General features: G+C 38.6%; 2 protein-coding genes across 2 annotated transcripts; one reads left to right on the forward strand and one right to left on the reverse strand.

Moving 5' to 3' along the window:
• Positions 1 to 2105: 2105 nt before the first annotated feature.
• On the reverse strand, positions 2106 to 5622 carry LOC118807065 (lysozyme g-like). Its single transcript, XM_036568861.1, has 5 exons — positions 5510 to 5622; positions 5217 to 5333; positions 4940 to 5136; positions 2523 to 2661; positions 2106 to 2337 (listed from the first exon to the last, which is right to left on the reverse strand). The coding sequence occupies exons 1-5, from the start codon at positions 5511 to 5513 to the stop codon at positions 2204 to 2206; spliced, it is 591 nt and encodes a 196-aa protein (XP_036424754.1). The 5' UTR covers positions 5514 to 5622; the 3' UTR covers positions 2106 to 2203.
• A 1348-nt stretch (positions 5623 to 6970) lies between these two features.
• ids (iduronate 2-sulfatase) lies at positions 6971 to 17823 on the forward strand. Its single transcript, XM_036568859.1, has 9 exons — positions 6971 to 7160; positions 7282 to 7418; positions 8406 to 8583; positions 8782 to 8870; positions 10436 to 10636; positions 10734 to 10904; positions 11508 to 11634; positions 13797 to 13970; positions 16907 to 17823. The coding sequence occupies exons 1-9, from the start codon at positions 7088 to 7090 to the stop codon at positions 17431 to 17433; spliced, it is 1677 nt and encodes a 558-aa protein (XP_036424752.1). The 5' UTR covers positions 6971 to 7087; the 3' UTR covers positions 17434 to 17823.
• The last annotated feature ends 1253 nt before the right edge of the window (positions 17824 to 19076 follow it).

The raw sequence follows: 19076 nt of genomic DNA on the forward strand, positions 1-19076 counted from the left end.
GTTTTGTTTAGCTCCATCACACCATTTTCATTCGACAAGTCCAGCTCCCAAACCTCCTGGATTTATACACCAGCCACTGCCTGAGGAAGATCAGGAGGATTCCAAAGGACTCCACCCACCCAAGACACTGTCTGTTCTCATAGCTGCCGAGTGGGAGGAGGTTCAGAAGCATAAACCCAAAACCAGCCAGTTCTGAGACAGTTTCTTCCCACAGGCCATCAGGCTGCTGAACAGCCAGTAGTGCTGGTGTATCGGTCTATGAGCCTGTCACTACACTTCCGAGTCATCATCATGATGATCTCTATGGACAATCCACACTGCATCCACACCTCAAACAGACTCACTGTGATCTCACTGTAACTTCAGTCTAGCAAATCTATACTCACACATATAGATGGTCATCTTGCATCTTCTATTCATATCTTGCATAATCTGTATATGTACATATCAGTATTCTGTCCCCTGTGTACTCTGCGTCTCATTCATCTACCTCAGACTCACAAATTGCATATATGGAAATGTGTAAAACTGTACATATCATACCTTTTTATTTCATAACTATATTACTGTGCATTACTGTACACTGTACATTACAGTGCAATAATGGTGTATATTAATGTATATATTGTGTACATGTTTATATATTTAGATTTGCATATATACATATACATACATCATCTAAACCACTTATCCTTCTGGGTCGCGGTGGGGTGCTGGAGCCTATCCCTGCTGTCATTGGGCGGAAGGGGGGGGTCACCAAGTGTAGCAGAATGCAAGATGCATGTTGGCACTGTATCTAAAACTAGTCTTCAATTAATATTAAATGGATGAAATGTTTTGATCGATACTTTTTCAGTAAACCTAAAAATCACATGCACAAAGAAGTGTACTCTTTGGGGGCCCCTGTCTCTTCAGGGCCCTAATCTCCCTAACTTTACATTCAATCTAATTACGTTAAAACTAGCCTGGCTAGCCCTAAGCCTAGATGTAGATGCTTCAGAAGGGTATATTACAAGCACTAAAATAATTCAGTGTATTAAACGCACAACCCAGTAATAAAAACACAGGCATGATAAAAAGTTATTTTTATGGCACAAAGTCTTCAGGGTGAAGAGAAATATCTGTCCGGTTGCTTTATGAATTCAGAGATCAGACTGCTATGGGGATACCAGAATATGACCAGAAGTACATTCTATGTATAATAAACATGTTTTCAATAGTTTTTCAGTCTCTGCACGCTAGTCATTGAGCACCATCTAGTGGTCGCGGACTGTTTTACAGAAATTGGAATCCTGAGCATCTCGTTGAACGCTGAGGCCTCTGAGTGGACAAAAGAAAATGGGTGGTAAAAGAAAAAATAAAACATCTTTCTTTTTTGCTGATTTTTAAAAATGGCCTGCTGGTTCTGCTAAATGGCATAGTTCGAAATGCACAACTCTGTGCTGATGTAAACTATGCCTGCTAATATAACGCTGAATGGTTTGTAGTCTTCATCGGGTCAATGTGTTTTATCATGTACAAAATTTAAATAAAGTCAAGTTATATGAAAGAGAACAGCTGCTAGTCATTTTCCTTTCAGTGGAGAATCTCCATTCAGAATGCCCTGTAACCCAGGACTAGGCTTAATCCCAGAATTCCTTGGGAAAGTGACCCTACATATACCAAATATGGTATCTTTCTTATTACATGTTTACTGCCTTTTGTTGAGCTATTTTTCAGGAGATATTTCTGTAGAGATTAGTAATTCACTTGCTGGAAATAGAAAGTCAAAATGCAAAACAGGAGTTTCCAAAACTGAAGTTCACAAAATGATTAAAAGATGCAAACAATGTCCGTGCAAGTCCACCAAAACTGTCACCCTCAGATAAACAGTACTTAAAGCTTTTATCTTTGAGAGAGAGGAGAAAATCAAGCTGCTTCAGATCTGAAAACATCCACTGGTGTTTCTGTCCATCCTTCCACTGTGAGGAGAGAACTCAGCGCTACGGGTCTGAAATTCATGATGAAATGTTCACACAGTGTAAAGAAGAGCTGTGGTTTAAATAAAAAATAGATGTGAAGTTTTGATATGACCAGGATGAAATGTTAATAAAACAAATACACCAATGACTGTAATGCAATATAGAGATTTATTTGACTGCAGATTAGATATCCAGCACTACATGGCATGTTTAATTAGTGCTGTGTGGGATGTACACGTTCCTCAGTAGCCATGGCGTTTGAACCACTGGGCTCTGGCTACCACATCATTGGAGTAATCATTGCCTGTGGTCCCGAAGTCCATCCTCTCATATGTGCGAACGTTTCCAACACCAGCGTTGTAGGCTGATATTCCTCCTGAAGCAGAAAATCGCAAAGCAGCAAAGACTCTGTTGAGTATCTATAGCCCTTAGATAATAAATCACACGTTTGCCTATGGTAACATTACTGAAACAGATGTCATTAAGGGAGAGTACAGTCATAAATCTTTCTGCTTATTTTTCACATAAAGGTAAAAACACTCTTAAGGCAGCAGATAATACCTTTAAACTGGTGCTCCTTTGGCCATTTGGGGAATTTCCGTTGAATTGCTTTGATGGAATCAATCAAAATCTCAGTTCCCTGAGTGACATGCTCCTCACTGTTCCAGGCACCCCTTGGAATGTGGTGGCGCTTGTCAACCTGAAGAAAGTCACGTTGCAGATCACATAAAATGACATCAAATAGTACATGTTAGAAGGTCAACATCATGGGAAACCCAATTTTATGCACTGCAAAAGCAGCATATTTTGAAATCAGTGTTTTTGAAAACTCACTCATTTACAAATCCCCCTATTAAGCCTACAGCAGCTTAGCTCCACTCATTCACATTGAAGTTACAAGGAGTGTTTCCGACTGGACTGCTTTTTGAATAATGCACAACACAGGACAGCCAATCAGAACAAAGCTCATTTATGGACATCATTCTTTAACACAAACAGCCCAATTCTAAGGGATAAAGAGAGGCCAGAAATGGTTCCATAAAAACGCATAAGCAATTATGACTATTTTAGTTAGAGTGTGGCACAGTGGGTAGCGCCTCCCAGTAAGCAGGGCCTGGGGTTGATTCCCCGGCCGGGCGACCGGGTCCTTTCTGTGTGGAGTTTGCTTGTTCTCCCTATGTATGTGGGTGTCCTCCCACAGACATGCAGTCAGGCCAATTGGACATGCTAGATTGCCCCTATGTGTGTATGTGTGAATGTATGTGTCTGTCTGTCTGCTCACTCATTTACTGCCATTACAAGTTTGGAAAAATGTAGGAGATGGCCCCTTAAAAGGTGTTGCCCAACAGTAAGCCTCTAAAGTAAGATGTAGTGCAAAAATAACCTTGAATATGTTTCAGTGCACAGAACAGGACTTCTTTCAGAAGCTCTAACAAAGCCCTGTGCAGTTATTTCCATGTTATAATGAAACACAATTCATGTAATCTTATAACTGGCCTGGGCTTTTTTTCCTGCTCTGTCCCTGTTTAAATGCTCAGCTAAAGGGATATAAAGCCCCCCAGCATTGGGCTGTGGAGCTGTTGATCTGTGTTCCCTAGAGTGATGATGCTCCACCCAGTACCATTCAGAAAAGTTAGAGTGCCACTTTTGATCCAGCAGTAACTATTCAACATCAGTACATGACCTCACTAACACTCTTGCGGCTGAATGCAATCAAATCCTCACAGCAATGTTCCAACATCTAGTGTAAAGCCTTTCCAAAAGAATAGAGGCTGTTACTGCAGCAAAGCGGGACAAACTCCCTATTAATACCCTTGATTTCAGAAGAAACGTTGATAAGAGGGCCTTTGGGACTCTTATCTTAATAGTGTATATTACACTATACAAGTCACTAGCGTTGTTGAGTTTCTCAGTCTTGTGTTCTGGAGTTTTCTGTATTTTTTGGTTCCTGGTTACTGCCTGCTATTTTGTCTACTGCCCCTCCCTATTAATAACCTTGGATGAGTAGGTGTCCACAAACTTTTGGACATATAGTGTATCATGCAGAGGAAAACAGAAAAGCTAGAATATTGGAATCAAGCTAATGAGTTAAATGACTAATAATTAAATAAAATAAAGCCACACAATAACTAGAGGACTTAATATCATTAAACTGTTTTATGCTTACAAGCATTGTACAAGCATTGTTTTTTAAGGGTTCTTTAGTGAAGAAAATGGTTCTATAAAGAACTCTGAACACCCACAGAACCCTTTACATTATTGACAGGTTCTTTGCATCATTAAAGGGTTCTTCAGAATGTGTTGTAGATGGTTCTATGTGGAACCTTTTCGAAAAGGGTTCTCTATAGCACCCCAAAGGGTTCCTCTATTGTTACAATGTCAAGCTTGAACCATCTACAGCACAATCTCCAACAATCTGAAGAACCATTTCATAATACAAAGAACCCATTAATCATGCAAAGGGTTCTTTGAGTGTTCATGGTTCCTGTACTGCTTTTTCTTTACTAAAGAACCCTTTGGAGAACCATAATTTTTAAGAATGTACTTTAGAAACATGCCTTAAACTATTGAAATATACTATAAAATATTACATTGGAGTATGTATTGAATGTTGAACTTATTCTTTAATAGTTTTTTTAAAAATACATAATTTAGCATATGCATCAGCACAATATCTAGTAATACATTTTACCACATTTCACATGCTATGCTGCACTGAAGATGACTAACTGTGCTCTCTTTGTAATCAAACATGCAGTTTTTAAGTACTGACAATACCCACAATGTGCTTTGAGGAGTTATTGCCCAACTCTAATATATGTCTGCATTGTCTGCTGTTTGTTCCACTGTGCCAACACAGGCTAAACCCCGTCTGGAAGTGGAAGTCACACGACCACAGAAAGAAGAACAGAGAGCAGCTGTTTTCATCAGCAGCCTCAATAGTTCCATTTTTACTGACGTATGTGCTTTAAACTAACCTGCATGAGTCCAAAGCCATTGCCGTGGTCACCCCAGCCGTCCACGAGAGCAGCTCCAGCCCTCGACTCTCTGGATATGATGGCCGCGATCACCGCTGGGTCCATCTGTTTAGCATTCCCGACTTTGGTGATGATGCTCTTGTACTGGTCCATCCTTCTTAGATCATTCTCAGCCAGCTTGTATGAGGCTTCCACCCCTTTAATAAAGACACAGTTACATTAAAAACTGGTTTCAAGAGTTTAGCCTCTCCAGTGTGAGAAAAAGTTAAGCACTTGCCCTTCACTCTCAGCTTGTCTTGGCGAGCTGTTGCCTCAGATGCTCCGGTCGTGTCGATCTTTGTGACATCTCCAAAAATGCACGCTAAGAATAACGTGGAAAAGATCACCTGAGGTCCTACAGATTCAGAAAGGACTTTATATAACATAATGTCACAGACAGAATAATTCACCTACACAGAACAGCTAAAATAACTTCTTCAGCTGTGTTTCTTTATTGTCTACATGTGATGTTAAACTTGGGATAAAGATTTCATTATGAGTAAACTGTAGTAGCCCAAAGAAATAACTCACCCATGGTGCTGCTTTTGATCCTTCTCTACTTAAAGAACAGCTCTTGTGTAGACTGGCTGGTTTTCGCAGGTATATATCTGGGCATCATGAGTGAGCAGAACTGCTTTCTCAGCCATAAGTAATAAGCACTTCCTCTAAACGAAGGAAGAAAGAGAGAAAATGTAACATTGCACAACTCAAAAATTTCCAAAGTCTAAGTAAGCAGCATAGTGATAAGCTTGTGTTTCAAAAATTTTGATATTACATATGTATATGTAATATATACAAAAATGGAGATACAAGGTTTCGTTACAACAGCAGCGATATATATATATATATATATAGGGACAAAACATTGTTTCTTCAAAATGGTAACTTTACAGGTTAACCTTCTTTACTTTTAATGTAAGTCAATGGAACCAGTCCAAATTTACATATATATGGATATATGGAATAAATATTGATGTATATTGAATGATCATTGGGATTAACAATGATGAGCACTTTCTAAAACTTTGATATTAAAAATCTTTGATATTCATTCATTGACAGTTTTATATAAATACATTAAAGATCCACCCATCTGTAGCAACACATCACTAATCAGCCACCCTCAAGTTCTTCTATCCAAGGGATCACTGTGTATACATACTGGCCACTTTATCAGAAACCCCTCCCTTTAGGCTCCAAATGGTACCCATTTGTTGATGCACAGTTTGTTTTAGCCATCCTTAAGCCCTTCAGTAGTATCTGGCCACAGGGCTACTCTTGGCTGAATATTTTTGGGTGGTGCACCGCTCTCAATCTAGTAGTGACAATGAAGTATGAAAACCTCAGCAACATATCAGTGTAATTTTTAGAAATGTCTCTTTACTCTGTAAATCAATGCTGATTCCATGTATATGAATGTTTATTCGGTATATTTCAATGTTGATTATATATATATATAGTGTTCATTAAATAGTTTACATATAATTTACATATATATATATATATATATATATATATATATATATATATACGTGCAAAAATGTTATATATCTATGTATCTATCTATCTTCTGTTTATATATATATATATATAGATAGATATACCCTCTCCTTATTTCATAAATTAAATGTCAGTGATTCCAAGCTTTTTAAACGTCTAAACATCTCTGTTTATATATATATATATATATATATATATATATATATATATATATATATATATATATTGAGACATAGATAGATATACCCTCTCCTTATTTCATAAATTAAATGTCAGTGATTCCAAGCTTTTTAAACGTCTAAACATCTGTTTATATATATATATATATATATATATATATATATATATATATATATATATATATATATATATATATATGTATATCATCTCTACAATGCATCTGTTTTAACAGAGAAGCAGTAACTGTCCTTTATCGTCACATATTGTGACCAATAGGAGTGAACATATAAGGCGGGGCTATAAAACCCGGAAACAAAACATTAAAAACATGCCGAGGGAAGGTCAGCGATGTAAGATGTAACGTGGGGGCAATTTTTATTAGTTTTTACAGCCGTCTGGGCGGATCGATTAATCGTTAACAGCTCTAGGATGCTTTCAAAGGCCCAGACATGGCTGTCTGTGTTGCTGTTACACCTCATGGAGCCGTGTTTATTCGCCAAAGGTAGCCAGGACTTCGGCTTTCTGACATCTGGCTGCTGCTGCGCCACCACAGCGGTCAGTCGCTCAGTGTGTTGGCTGTACTGCATATTACATTTTAAACCTTCTGTCTTCTTTTTTTGTAGGGAGATTAAATGTGCTGTTCATCATAGCTGACGATCTGAGACCAACTTTGGGCTGCTACTCTGATCCAGTTGTAAAGTCACCAAACATTGATCAGCTTGCCTCTAAAAGTACAGTGTTCTACAACGCGTATGCACAGGTAGTGTTAACTAACTCACACAGACTAAAACTTTCCGAGGAACACTTCTAAAAGCTGCTTAAAGGGGAACTCCACCGATTTGTCGAAATTTTCTGGGTAATTTTGTCCCCGATAGTAAACAAGTAAGAAGCCCCTAAGATAACATAGTGGTTATTTTTACTAAGGTGTGGTCTGAAATTAATATGTTGAGGTCACAAATTACTATATTGAGGCTGGGAATTGCTGTATTGAGGTCACAGATTACTATATTGGGGCCATTACTTCATATAATGAGGCCACAAGTTATGAGAAACTTAACTTGTTTCCTCAATATATTAATTTGTGGCAATGCCTTATTAAAAATAATCACCATGTCAACTTATGGTGTAAACACAATGTAAACTTATTAGTTTGAGTTGGAGTGGTGCCCTGTAGAGAAACCTCTGGACACAGATTTCTTTCCAGTGGTAGGATTTTAATGTCCACAGCACAGAAATTTATTTTATGTTATTTTGCTATACAAAATGACTAATGAACATACAGTGTTTTCTGAGTTTCATATGTAATGTTAATAATGATAAAATAGTGGTAAATCTGAAGAAATATGTTTTGCCTTACCACAAATGTACCCCTCTGCCATGAATGGCCTTCTAAAAATATGCTTTAGGTGGAAATATTATCATAAAACTATCATAAAACAGTGTCTTAGGCATCAGACAGCGTATTGGTAAGAATATCAGGTGAAAGCTTTTCTGTGGGCAAGTTTTTAGTGGCATTAAAGTCTTCATTAAGTTCCTATCATAACTGCTGTGAACAATTCAGACTCTGTTTTTTGTTCACTAGAATGAAGCATTTTACACAAAACCACTCTGAACTTTGTTTATGTCTTAACCATTGAGTTTCAGAATTTTTGAAAAATCTGTGATATTCCCCTTTCACATTCACCAGTATTTGAAACAAGTATGTGTTTGTGTGTGTTTATACATATATATTCTCTCCTCTTCTAAGCAAGCAGTATGTGGCCCTAGCAGGACCTCTTTCCTAACAAGCCGAAGACCAGACACCACCAAACTGTATGACTTCAACTCATACTGGAGAGTCAGTGCAGGAAACTACACCACACTCCCTCAGCACTTCAAATCGAACGGGTACACAACCTTGTCTGTGGGGAAAGTTTTCCATCCAGGTAACGATGACTCATTAAACTGATGACGTGACTTGGCTGAGTGTTATGTGACTGTATGCAGACTTTCCTTCCTGCTTGCTGTGTGTGTGTGTGTGTGTGTTGTTTTTTTGTAAGGGACAAGATCTTCCCCACACTGTTATAACTGTGTTGTCTAAAGTTGTACTAATGATGTCTCTGTTTGGTATCTTTGACCTAAAGGCATCGCCTCCAATCACACGGATGATTACCCTTACAGCTGGTCTGTACCGCCATATCATCCACCCTCTTTCAGCTATGAAAAGAGGAAGGTTAGTGTGTGTGTGCAGGTGTGAAAGGACATGTGTGTTCATGCTTGCCCTAATGGCCCAATGTCCTATTTCTGGAAATAAACAAGGGCGGCCCACATTTTTCTCTGCCCCCTGGTTTGGGGCAGAGAATCATAAAGACAAAACCATATACACATAAAAAAGGTAGTTAGAAGAAATCAAGGTTTTTAGCAATGTATTTTATAACCCTACACTACATACATACATACATAAATAAATAACTAAATAGGAAGGGGTGGGTTTGATATTGTGTCTCGTTATGTAAAGGATTTATGTATAACAGTACAAAATATTTTGCAATGTATTAAAATAGGATAAAATGGCAATTGAAAATTGTTCAAGTGGGACAAAATATACTTTGGTGGTTATCATTATACTTGGAGGGGCAGATAGCATGATAGAGTAAATCCTTTGTGTCGCACACACTGTATACAACAACACAACTCCTTGTTTCTATGCTCATTGTCCATTTTATCAGCTCCACTTACTATATAGGTGCACTTTGTAGTTCTACAGTTACAGACTGTAGTCCATCTGTTTCTCTGCATACTTTGTTAGCCCCCTTTTACCCTGTTCTTCAGTGTTTAATTTGGTTTAATTAATGTTTACATTAATTAAACCAAATGTCTGATGAGGAGTAGGTTTGAGAGACTGCCCCTTCAGATGAGCTAATACTGGTGCTAACACTGGGAATAGATGGTGCAACATTAGATGTGGAGGTGGGCTTATTGTATTTTACAAGGTCTTTTAACAGGCTTGAAATGGTTGCTTGTGAACCAGGGCTTTAATGTTTCATTCTTTGCACAGACTTTTTTTAATCACAAATGCAAGCTAACACAGCTCAGTTGACAGTTCAGTTAGGAAAAGCTAACTTAAACTTTGCTTAATTTATAGTCATCAATTTATAGTTATCAAATTCAGTAACCCATGTGAAGTTTACCTGACCTCAGAGTCTGTTACTAGTTTTACTACTGAACTGTGAGTGTGGTCATTCAGTCCAAGTCCTTATCAGCTTTGGAAATAAAATGCAGACAGCCCCACCACCCAAAATAGCGTTTGTCTGAATTTCAACCTCCTTTATAACACTTTTCCACATCTCTTAGCTCAGTAATCTTACTAATACACTCACTGCCATTCTCACTGCAGGTTTGTTTTATGTTTTCATTAAGGGTTTCTTCTTCGCTTGATGGAGAAAGTAGTGCTCAGAGATGGTTGTGATTGGCTGAGAGATGTGTTAGTCATTATTTTGCAAATGGTCAATTCACTTCTATTTAGATTATTCACTTCTATGTGTATGAGGACTGTAGTGGACAAATATAATTCATATAATTCGCTTCCCCTAAGCAGGTAAGAAAAAAGCTTTAAAATTCAAATTCAAATTCTGTGGCATTCTGCAACTTTATTGATTTACTTCTAGGAGAACTTTTCAAAATGTTCCAACACTAGAAATGGCGACCTATAGGAAAGTTTAGAATCTGTGTAAGTGATCAACCAGAAAGTCAAAATAATATCACAACTCCTCACAACTTACTATGACTTTCTATTAGGTTTGTAAAAATAAAGACGGCACACTTCACAGTAACCTGCTGTGCCCGGTGAACGTGTCCGAGATGCCTTTGAGAACCCTGCCTGACCTGGAGAACGCTGAAGAGGCCATAAGGCTGCTCAAGCTGATGAAAGATACAGGGAACCCCTTCTTTCTAGCAGTGGGCTTCTACAAACCTCACATTCCCTTCCGAATCCCACAGGTTTGTAGAACTCTGCGTATAATGTTAGTTTGATAAAAGTATATAAGTGTTATAAAAGTGTTTTTAAATGGTATAAGTGTTTTTTTTTGTGTCTTAGGAGTACCTCAAGCTCTATCCCATTGAGAACATGACGTTGGCTCCAGATCCAGATGTTCCTAAGAAGCTTCCGGACGTGGCCTACAACCCATGGACTGACATTCGGAAGCGAGAGGATGTCAAGGCTCTGAATCTTAGCTTTCCATACGGACCAATCCCTAAAGACTTTCAGGTACAGCATCAGAAAAATTGTGTCTAATGTTCTTTGTGATTTTGCACTGTGAAGTTATTGAGGGGGGTGATATGCTAATTTTTTTTTGAGTATTAAAAAAACACTGGTTAACTGAATGTTTTAATCTAAATAAGATGAGACTGGGATCCCAAATGGCAAGTTTGCTCTCTATAGAGTATGTTTTCACTTATTTTCACCTAGAAAATCAATAAAACATGTAATTTCAAACCTTTGCTTACAACTGTAGCTGTTTAGGTTCTCACACTTACAAAGTACTCAGGAGAGTTTGAATCCTGACTATTTGGTCCTGCTTAATTGGGTGTAATGCTAGGCAGTACATGAAATGTTGCACTTACATTGCCTTTTTTAATATGTGGCACTGCTGTTTCTTGTGCATTGTGTCTGTTCTAACTCATCAAATCTGAGAATTGTATTGGTTAATATCTTTCCTCTGTCATTGAGTCCTTGTGGGTTCAGTCAATAACATCAAATCTCCCGAAGCAGAAACGGTAACACCAATATAATAAGTATATTGTGATTTTTAAATTAATTTATTTACATGTTTATTTATATTTTTCTGTTTTTGTATTTATTGTTTCGTAGCTTCGTATTCGACAGCACTACTTTGCCTCTGTATCGTATGTGGACGCTCAGGTTGGAAAGGTCCTGCAGGCTCTTGATGATCTAGACTTGTCCAAGGAGACCATTGTAGTGTTCACTTCAGACCATGGTTTGTAAATCTCTCCTCTGTATGTAGGCTATACATAAGTGTAGCGTGTGGTGTATGAAACATTAAATGCTTTTTAATACTACATTGTGGTAAATGGACCAAAACTGACTTTTGACATTGTAATCAAACTGTGTCGCTGCTGTTTTGTATGTTCTCATCACACTGTTAATCTTCCCCTTAGAACATGTTGAATGTTTAAATTGTTTCAGTATTTTTACTGATAAATATTAAGTAAAGAAAATGAATCTATAGTCATATGCAAAAGTTTTGGTGCCCCAGATTAAATTACATGTTTTGTTGATGAAAGTAAAAATAAGTTAAACATCCTCTACTGTACATTCTAATGCACAACCACTGTTCATTTTCTGAATTTTAAAAAATGGAACAAAAGTGCATATTTTATGTAATATGTTTCAGTATGTTAAAGTAAGCAAAAGCATAGAAAATGCACATTTAAATTAGTAGAAAAATGCTATATTTGAGTTTGTTGTAATTTATTTAAACATTTGACTTTGATTTTGTAATTTAAAAAATAATCCAACCTTTGCATATGACTTTGCATTATACATACATACATCATCTAAACCGCTTATCCTTCTGGGTCGCGGTGGGGTGCTGCAGCTGTCATTGGGCGGAAGGCAGGATACATCCCTGGACAGGTCGCCAGTCCATCACAGGGCAGACAGACAGACATACACATTCACACACACACTCACTCACACCTAGGGGCAATTTAATCATGTCCAATTGGCCTGACTGCATGTTTTTGGACTGTGGGAGGAAACCGGAGTACCCGGAGGAAACCCACGCAGACACGGGGAGAACATGCAGACTCCACACAGAAATGACCCTGGTCACCCGGCCAGGAATCGAACCCAGGCCATTCTCGCTGTGAGGCAACAGCGCTACCCACTGCGCCACCATGCTGCCCACTTTGCGTTATATGCCATATTATTGTTTTTGAGCATTGATATATTGTACTTGGTATTGATATCAGTCATATTCTGGTGTCATTTGTTCACTATTATACTATACATTCACAGAGTGGCCGCTTCATTAAGTACGCTTTCTTGTATCTTCACTTTTTGTCCATTTTATCAGCTCTTCTTACCATATAGGTGCACTTAGGTGAACTGTAGTTCTACAATTACAGACTGTAGTCCATCTGTTTCTCTGCATACTTTGCTAGCCCCCTTTTACCCTGTTCTTCAATGGTCAGGACCACCACAGAGCCGGTATCATTGGGTGGTGGGTCATTCTCAGCACTGCAGCGACACTGATGTGGTGGTGGTGGTGGTGTGTTAGTGTGCGTTGTGCTGGTCTGAGTGGATCAGACACAGCAGCGCTGCTGGAGTTTTTTTTTTAACACCTCAGTGTTGCTGCTGGACTGAGAATAGTCCACCAACCAAAAATATCCAGCCAACAGCGTCCTGTAGGTAGAGTCCTGTGACCACTGATGAAGGACTAGAGGATGACCAACACAAACTGTGCAAATGATGAGCAACTGACTTTACATCTACGAGATGGACCAACAAAGTAGAACTATAAAGTGCACCCATTTGGTAAGTGGAGCTGATAAAATGGACAATAAGTGTCCATAAGTAATGAAGAGGCTGGTCAGTGTATATTGCTCCCATTAATTAGTTGGGAATCTGAAAATCTTTGTAGTTTCCTAGGAACGCTTGTTTCTCTTCGGTGCTCCACTAGATGGCAGTATTGAAACATCAGATTTCTCCTGTCCTGCCATAAGCCTCATGGTCTACATATTGTTTACAGCACTATGTCAGATGATCCTGTACTTATACTTTTGTAAAAAATCTCACTGAGTGACGTAAATTCTCACGAGCGCTTTTGATGATGTGCAAAATAGCCAGTGCATAAACCTCCTATTGAGAATAACTGATGTATTGTTGTCTTGGATATTGTACTTCAGCTGAGATAGCTTGCAGATGTCTAACCTCCACTAGTACAATGTCGAGTGCACGCTCTGAGTCATAGCCTGAGAGGGGAAGCGCCGTTTCCTTTTAAGCATTGTAAGGGGACAACACATGCTTAATCATAGATGCTGGGCTCTAACAAAGCAGCCCATCGAGAATATGAGACAAGCTCTTTCTGTGTGTGTGTCAGAAATGGGGAGATGCTCATTCCTGTCTGTTTTCCAGGCTGGTCCCTCGGAGAGCATGGGGAATGGGCCAAGTACAGCAACTTTGATGTGGCCACCCGTGTGCCATTAATAGTGTACAAGCCAGGTGTGACCTCGCCTCTACCTCGGCCTGGAGAGAAGACTTTCTCCTACGTGGACGTGTTTGAAAACACACAGGAGCAGTTTGGCGAAGGTAAACGCTCTCGGAACATCCGTCATGTCCACGGACGAGCCTCCTCGGAGAGTGCTCCTCGCAGTTAGATGAAGTTAATCCTCCTGTATCTGATTCCAATTTGCAGGGAACGTTTACTGCCTTTTGCGTTTTAATTGGCTGGAAAAGTTTCGGAGATGTGTAGCTGAGGACATAATTTGCCAGTATGGAAAAACTGGTAACTCTTTACTGAAGGGCAGAGTTTCACAAATAATATAATCCTGTATGGATCATTGTATCAACTGACTTGGACCTTAGACCAAAATCTTTTTGCTTTGAGTGACTTTATACCTTAATTATGTTTATTTTATTGAAACAAATGATTAAATGTTTCATTTTGTCAATACCACAACAGTCATAACACTCTCAAAACTTTACCTATTGTTTCGGTATTGATGATTTTAGCAAATTTTTAGCATAACTCAAAAATGCTAGCCAGTACATGACTATCAAATACAGCTTTGAACAGTTGTACACACATAAAATCAAGATATTTTTGATTAAAACACAAAACATGCGCAGAAAATATGTTTTGGTTGTGACAATTCTCAATGATACAAGCTGATTTACTTTACTTTAAAACAATGGGATTTAACTGTTCACCATGTGGCCATGAGAGACAGGGATGCAGTCTTACTTTATGCTCTAAAATACATGGGTGTGGCTAAAATAAGGCTCCGGCCAAGTAGTAGTTTCAGTAGTGACAGCAAGTTTTATAAATTAAACTCACAATAAATCTGAATCTCTCAGCTTCACTTGAAAAGTAATCCTAATCAGAAAGATCCTAAAAACCTTTGAACACTGAAAAAGGTCTTAAAAAAAAAAACGTTGAAAAAAAACAAAGAAACTAAAAAAAGTAGTATTGTATGTGAATTTAGGGGTTAGGGTTTAGAACAACCATCTCCCAATAAAAAAGTACCCTATAAATGATGATTTTGTACATATTTAGCTATTTCTGTATCACTTAATGCCCCGGGTTTAAATAGATCATAACATAATACATGTAAATATCCAAGGTCTGAATACTGAATTGTTTTAACTAATTTGGTAGAATGGTCTATTAAGGCTTAATCCAACAAACGTGAGTGGTCATAACTGTTGCTGAGATAAAATAGCATCCAAATAAACAAAAGCAGCCTTTCTGACAGCTGAACACTTGTTGGAATAAGTTTTTTTATATATTTTTATATCAGTTTATGTCAGTTAAGGTTCATACAGGTATCATGTAGACTTGCGAATGCTGTTCTTTAGTGTTACCAAATAACTGGACCTCTCCTGAATTCTGAGCTGGGCTTCATTAACATTGAGATGATACATCTGATGATACAGGTCTGGATTTCACTCGCTTTCAGAATACATTGCGTCAGTGTTATAATGGCCAATGACTGAAAATACCATAATATAAAGGAGCCCTCTCAGCATTCTTGCCCTCAATACTGTAATCTGTGGCTGAAAGCTTGTATGAATGATCTAAATTCTGCAGCTATGCTTACATACAAATGTCCAGACCATTTCCCTGAGGGAACAGTGCCTAAATTTATAGTAAGGAATTGTTTAACTCTAGTCAGAAAAAATTGCCTACAGCAACTCAAACACGTACACCATTCTACATATAGACACAGTAGAATGTGCAGATATGCTAACCATTTTTCTCAGGAGGTTTTGCATGATATTAATAAGGCAATATGCATATTTCTTAGTCTTTTGGGCCATGATGTGGATACACAGTATAATTCGGCTTCTTGACAAGTTTCACATGGTATTTATGGTACCTTGTTGTTGTTGTTGTTGTTGTTGTTGTCAGTAGACCACTGATAAACAAGTACTTTGCAATACATAATGTAGCCAAGTACTCTGATATTCTTCTGTTTGTCATAGTGAATGTTAATGCACTATATGTATGTAAACAAGGTCCTGTAATGTTAATTGGAAACATGTTTAGTATGTAACTGATTATTCAAGCCAACATATTCAGCCTTATAAATTATAAATGATAAATACTGTTGTTCTGCTCTACTTTGATACAAAGCACTGCAGGTTTTGATCCCATAATATAGATGTTTTGCACACAGTGTGTAGTGTATATATACCTTTCACTGCTCTGATGTGTTTGTTTATTAATCTAATGTGTTTTCATTCACTTGCATTTACAGCTTTGCAGCTGCATATATGTTTTGTAATAATTTCTAAAAAATAGTTTTTACTTTTAGCTTTTAATCATAAATAGGTTTAAGGTTTACCTTTATTTAAAATTCCGTCATGTTTCCAGGCCCTCTTTTTATTGTTTTTTTTTTGGAAAAAGTGTTGTTGAGCTTTCACACGGATGTTAAACAATCTCTGAATGTAGTTTCAAAGAGATGGTTGTGCCAAATAATAGTATAATATAATATGAATGTATTATAATAATATGAAGTATTCTTTAGTGCAGCATTGCATTCCTCGCCCTAATCTGTTTCATAGAATTCACACTTTGGTATTGCCTTTTTGTTTTCGTCCTTCAATATTCTGTCACAACAATACCCAGCATGCATTCTGCAAATATGTCTCAAAGAATCGCTGATGTAGACGCTGATGTGGAGCCTAAGATATACAGATGTGATCCTTCTGCTTTAGTTAGCTAGCGAAAAAAGTTTACCACTTGAAGCCCTTGGAGTTTTTCTTCTTCAAGACGCATCATCTGAAGTGGGTTTTCAGTCCTTAAAGTGGAAAATCCCACTCCAGAGACCACTGTAGCACCGCTGTAGGAGACCAATAGGCATGTTTACAACAGATTTAGAAATGGTTATGTTTTTAATTGTAGTCACGGTGTCCCTTTTAAGGTTATCTAATGTTGTTCCTCTTGGAAAAGAAGCTTTTATTCTTCATTACCGTCCTCAGTACTGTTTGGTTTTAACCATCTTCCCCTGTGCTTTTCCCAGGCTATGAGGTGCACAGCATGGTGGAGCTGGTGGACATCTTCCCCACTCTGGCCTCCGTGGCTGGGCTGCCTTTGCTTCACCACTGCCCCGTCCCCTCTTTCAAAGTCCAGCTGTGCACAGAGGGCTTCAACCTGGCCCGCATGCTCGGCCGCCAAGAATGGACCATCAATCACCAGGCCTACGCCTACAGCCAGTACCCGCGGCCCTCCGACACCATCCAGCAAAACTCGGACCTGCCCGACCTGGCCGACATCCGGGTCATGGGCTACTCGCTGCGCTCCAACGACTACCGCTACACTTTGTGGGTGAGCTTCGACCCCGTCCACTTTCTGGCCAACCTGACAGACATTCACGCGGGCGAGCTTTACGTCCTCTCTGAAGATCCAGGCCAGGACAACAACATATTCGACGAGTTTACTCGCAGCCTGGTGCTGCTAAAGCTCGGCGCTCAGCCCCAATGGACCGAGAGCCTGAAGCAGCACTTGATGTACTTCAGCGCAGCCTCAAAAACGAAATGGACTCTGTGATCTTTTTTCATTGTGCTGTAGCAAAAAAGGGAGAATTCGAGTGCATGACTTCTTTTTTTTTTTTTCAGCTTTGTTACAATGATCTGAAGCAGTGACATGTTTTGTACCGCTTTACAGTTACGTTGTGTGTTATGCCGTGGCTTTGAAAATGACCTCCAGCACTTTTATTTTATACTTGTTACAATGATTACTTAGTTACTGCTTAGAAAAAGGGAACTGCAGGGAAAAATACCTCAAAAATACCTCAAAAACACCTCTCTAAGGTCACAGAATGGAAAGTGTACCTTACACTGTTGAGAGCTGTAATGTGTGAGATAGCTTCCTTGTCCATTTTGTAATGTGTTGCCAAACACGGAGTGAAGTAAAGTCGAGCAAACGGGGAAAAAAAAAGGCAAAATACGTTTCGATTAAGCGGCAGAGGGATGGAAAGCCTTGCTCAGACAACGCTGTGATTTGGCAATTTATCAGGTCACTAAGTCGTAATTGTATTTTCTCTCGGAGGCCAATGGAGATTTTCCCGGAGCTAAACTCTTGTTTTCCGAGGCACTGTGATGAAAATCAACTTAAATATAGAATTCCGAGGCGCAGCGGAGTTGCGAAGGCAATTAGATGTTTAAATGTGAAAACTTGCAAATTACGTTGCTCGGATACACCTCGGAGAATAGTTTAACAATGATGAATGTTTTGGCCAACATCAAAAAAAAGAAGGGAAATGATTATTCAGGTGTGGCTGTAGCATCCTACTGTTAAATTAGCACTGCTTACCGCTTCACACTCAGTCACCCCGGGCCTCACTCCCTGGACTCTGCCTTTTAAAAGACCTTCCCTTTCCTGCCTTCCACCCTCTTTTCAGGTTTTGTTTTCCTCCTTCTCACACTCTCATGTTGGATGCCACACTGTTTACTCCCACAAAATATAAATTATTTTTGAGGGTACCTATTCAATATTTATGTGGAATCGAATAAATATATATATTTTTTTTTCCTCCCATCTGAAAAAAGAACACAAAGCGAGTGCATAGGCTGTGTCTGTGTGCGTCTGTCCTTTTCTTTTTTTTTTTAGTCTCTCTTTTTTTTCCCCTCCCAAATATATTCTTATAAATGTGCAGCACGAGCGTTCTAGCGGGGGTGATCCTCAGGGAGCGCCAATGCATTCGGCTCCAGCAGACAGGCTTCATTGCCAGCTGGTCCGGAAAATTCCACTGCTGTCTCTCTCTCTCTCTCTCTCTCCCTTTTTTTTTCCCTTTCTTGTCATCTAAAAGCAAGGTTAGGGCAGTTGAAGATGGATCCCAGCGCTGATTGAAGCTGATATTTTAACCGCATGCACAAAATTAGCTTTGCATTCGTGTCCTGGAAACTACCATTACAAGGCTGTAGTTCTTTTTGGAATGTGGTTTGAATTTTGTACTATGTTTCAGGCGCGGTAGCAAAAAGACCTGTTTTATGGCATAAATGTTTCCAGAACATATATATATATGTTCTGTAAACATTTATGCCACTATATATATATATATATATATATATATATATATATATATATATACATGATCTCTTAAATGGGATTATACTGAGAAAGACAAACATTCAGAGGGAGAGAGAATTTGACTTGGTGATGATAAATGATTTGTATTAACCACATTAGTT

The sequence above is a fragment of the Colossoma macropomum genome, unplaced genomic scaffold, assembly GCF_904425465.1.
Source record: "Colossoma macropomum unplaced genomic scaffold, Colossoma_macropomum, whole genome shotgun sequence".
Taxonomy (NCBI): Eukaryota; Metazoa; Chordata; class Actinopteri; order Characiformes; family Serrasalmidae; genus Colossoma; species Colossoma macropomum.

Excerpts from the sequence above, each read along its gene's own strand:
- LOC118807065 (XM_036568861.1), bottom strand. Across the intron at positions 5,137-5,216 it reads AGACAAGCTGAGAGTGAAGG|GGGTGGAAGCCTCATACAAG; the intron begins GCAAGTGCTTAA and ends TCTTTATTAAAG. Across the intron at positions 2,338-2,522 it reads AAAGGAGCACCAGTTTAAAG|GAGGAATATCAGCCTACAAC; the intron begins GTATTATCTGCT and ends TTTCTGCTTCAG.
- ids (XM_036568859.1), top strand. The coding sequence starts at position 7,088 with ATGCTTTCAAAGGCCCAGACATGGCTGTCTGTGTTGCTGTTACACCTC. Across the intron at positions 7,161-7,281 it reads GCCGTGTTTATTCGCCAAAG|GGAGATTAAATGTGCTGTTC; the intron begins GTAGCCAGGACT and ends CTTTTTTTGTAG. Across the intron at positions 7,419-8,405 it reads TCTACAACGCGTATGCACAG|CAAGCAGTATGTGGCCCTAG; the intron begins GTAGTGTTAACT and ends TCCTCTTCTAAG.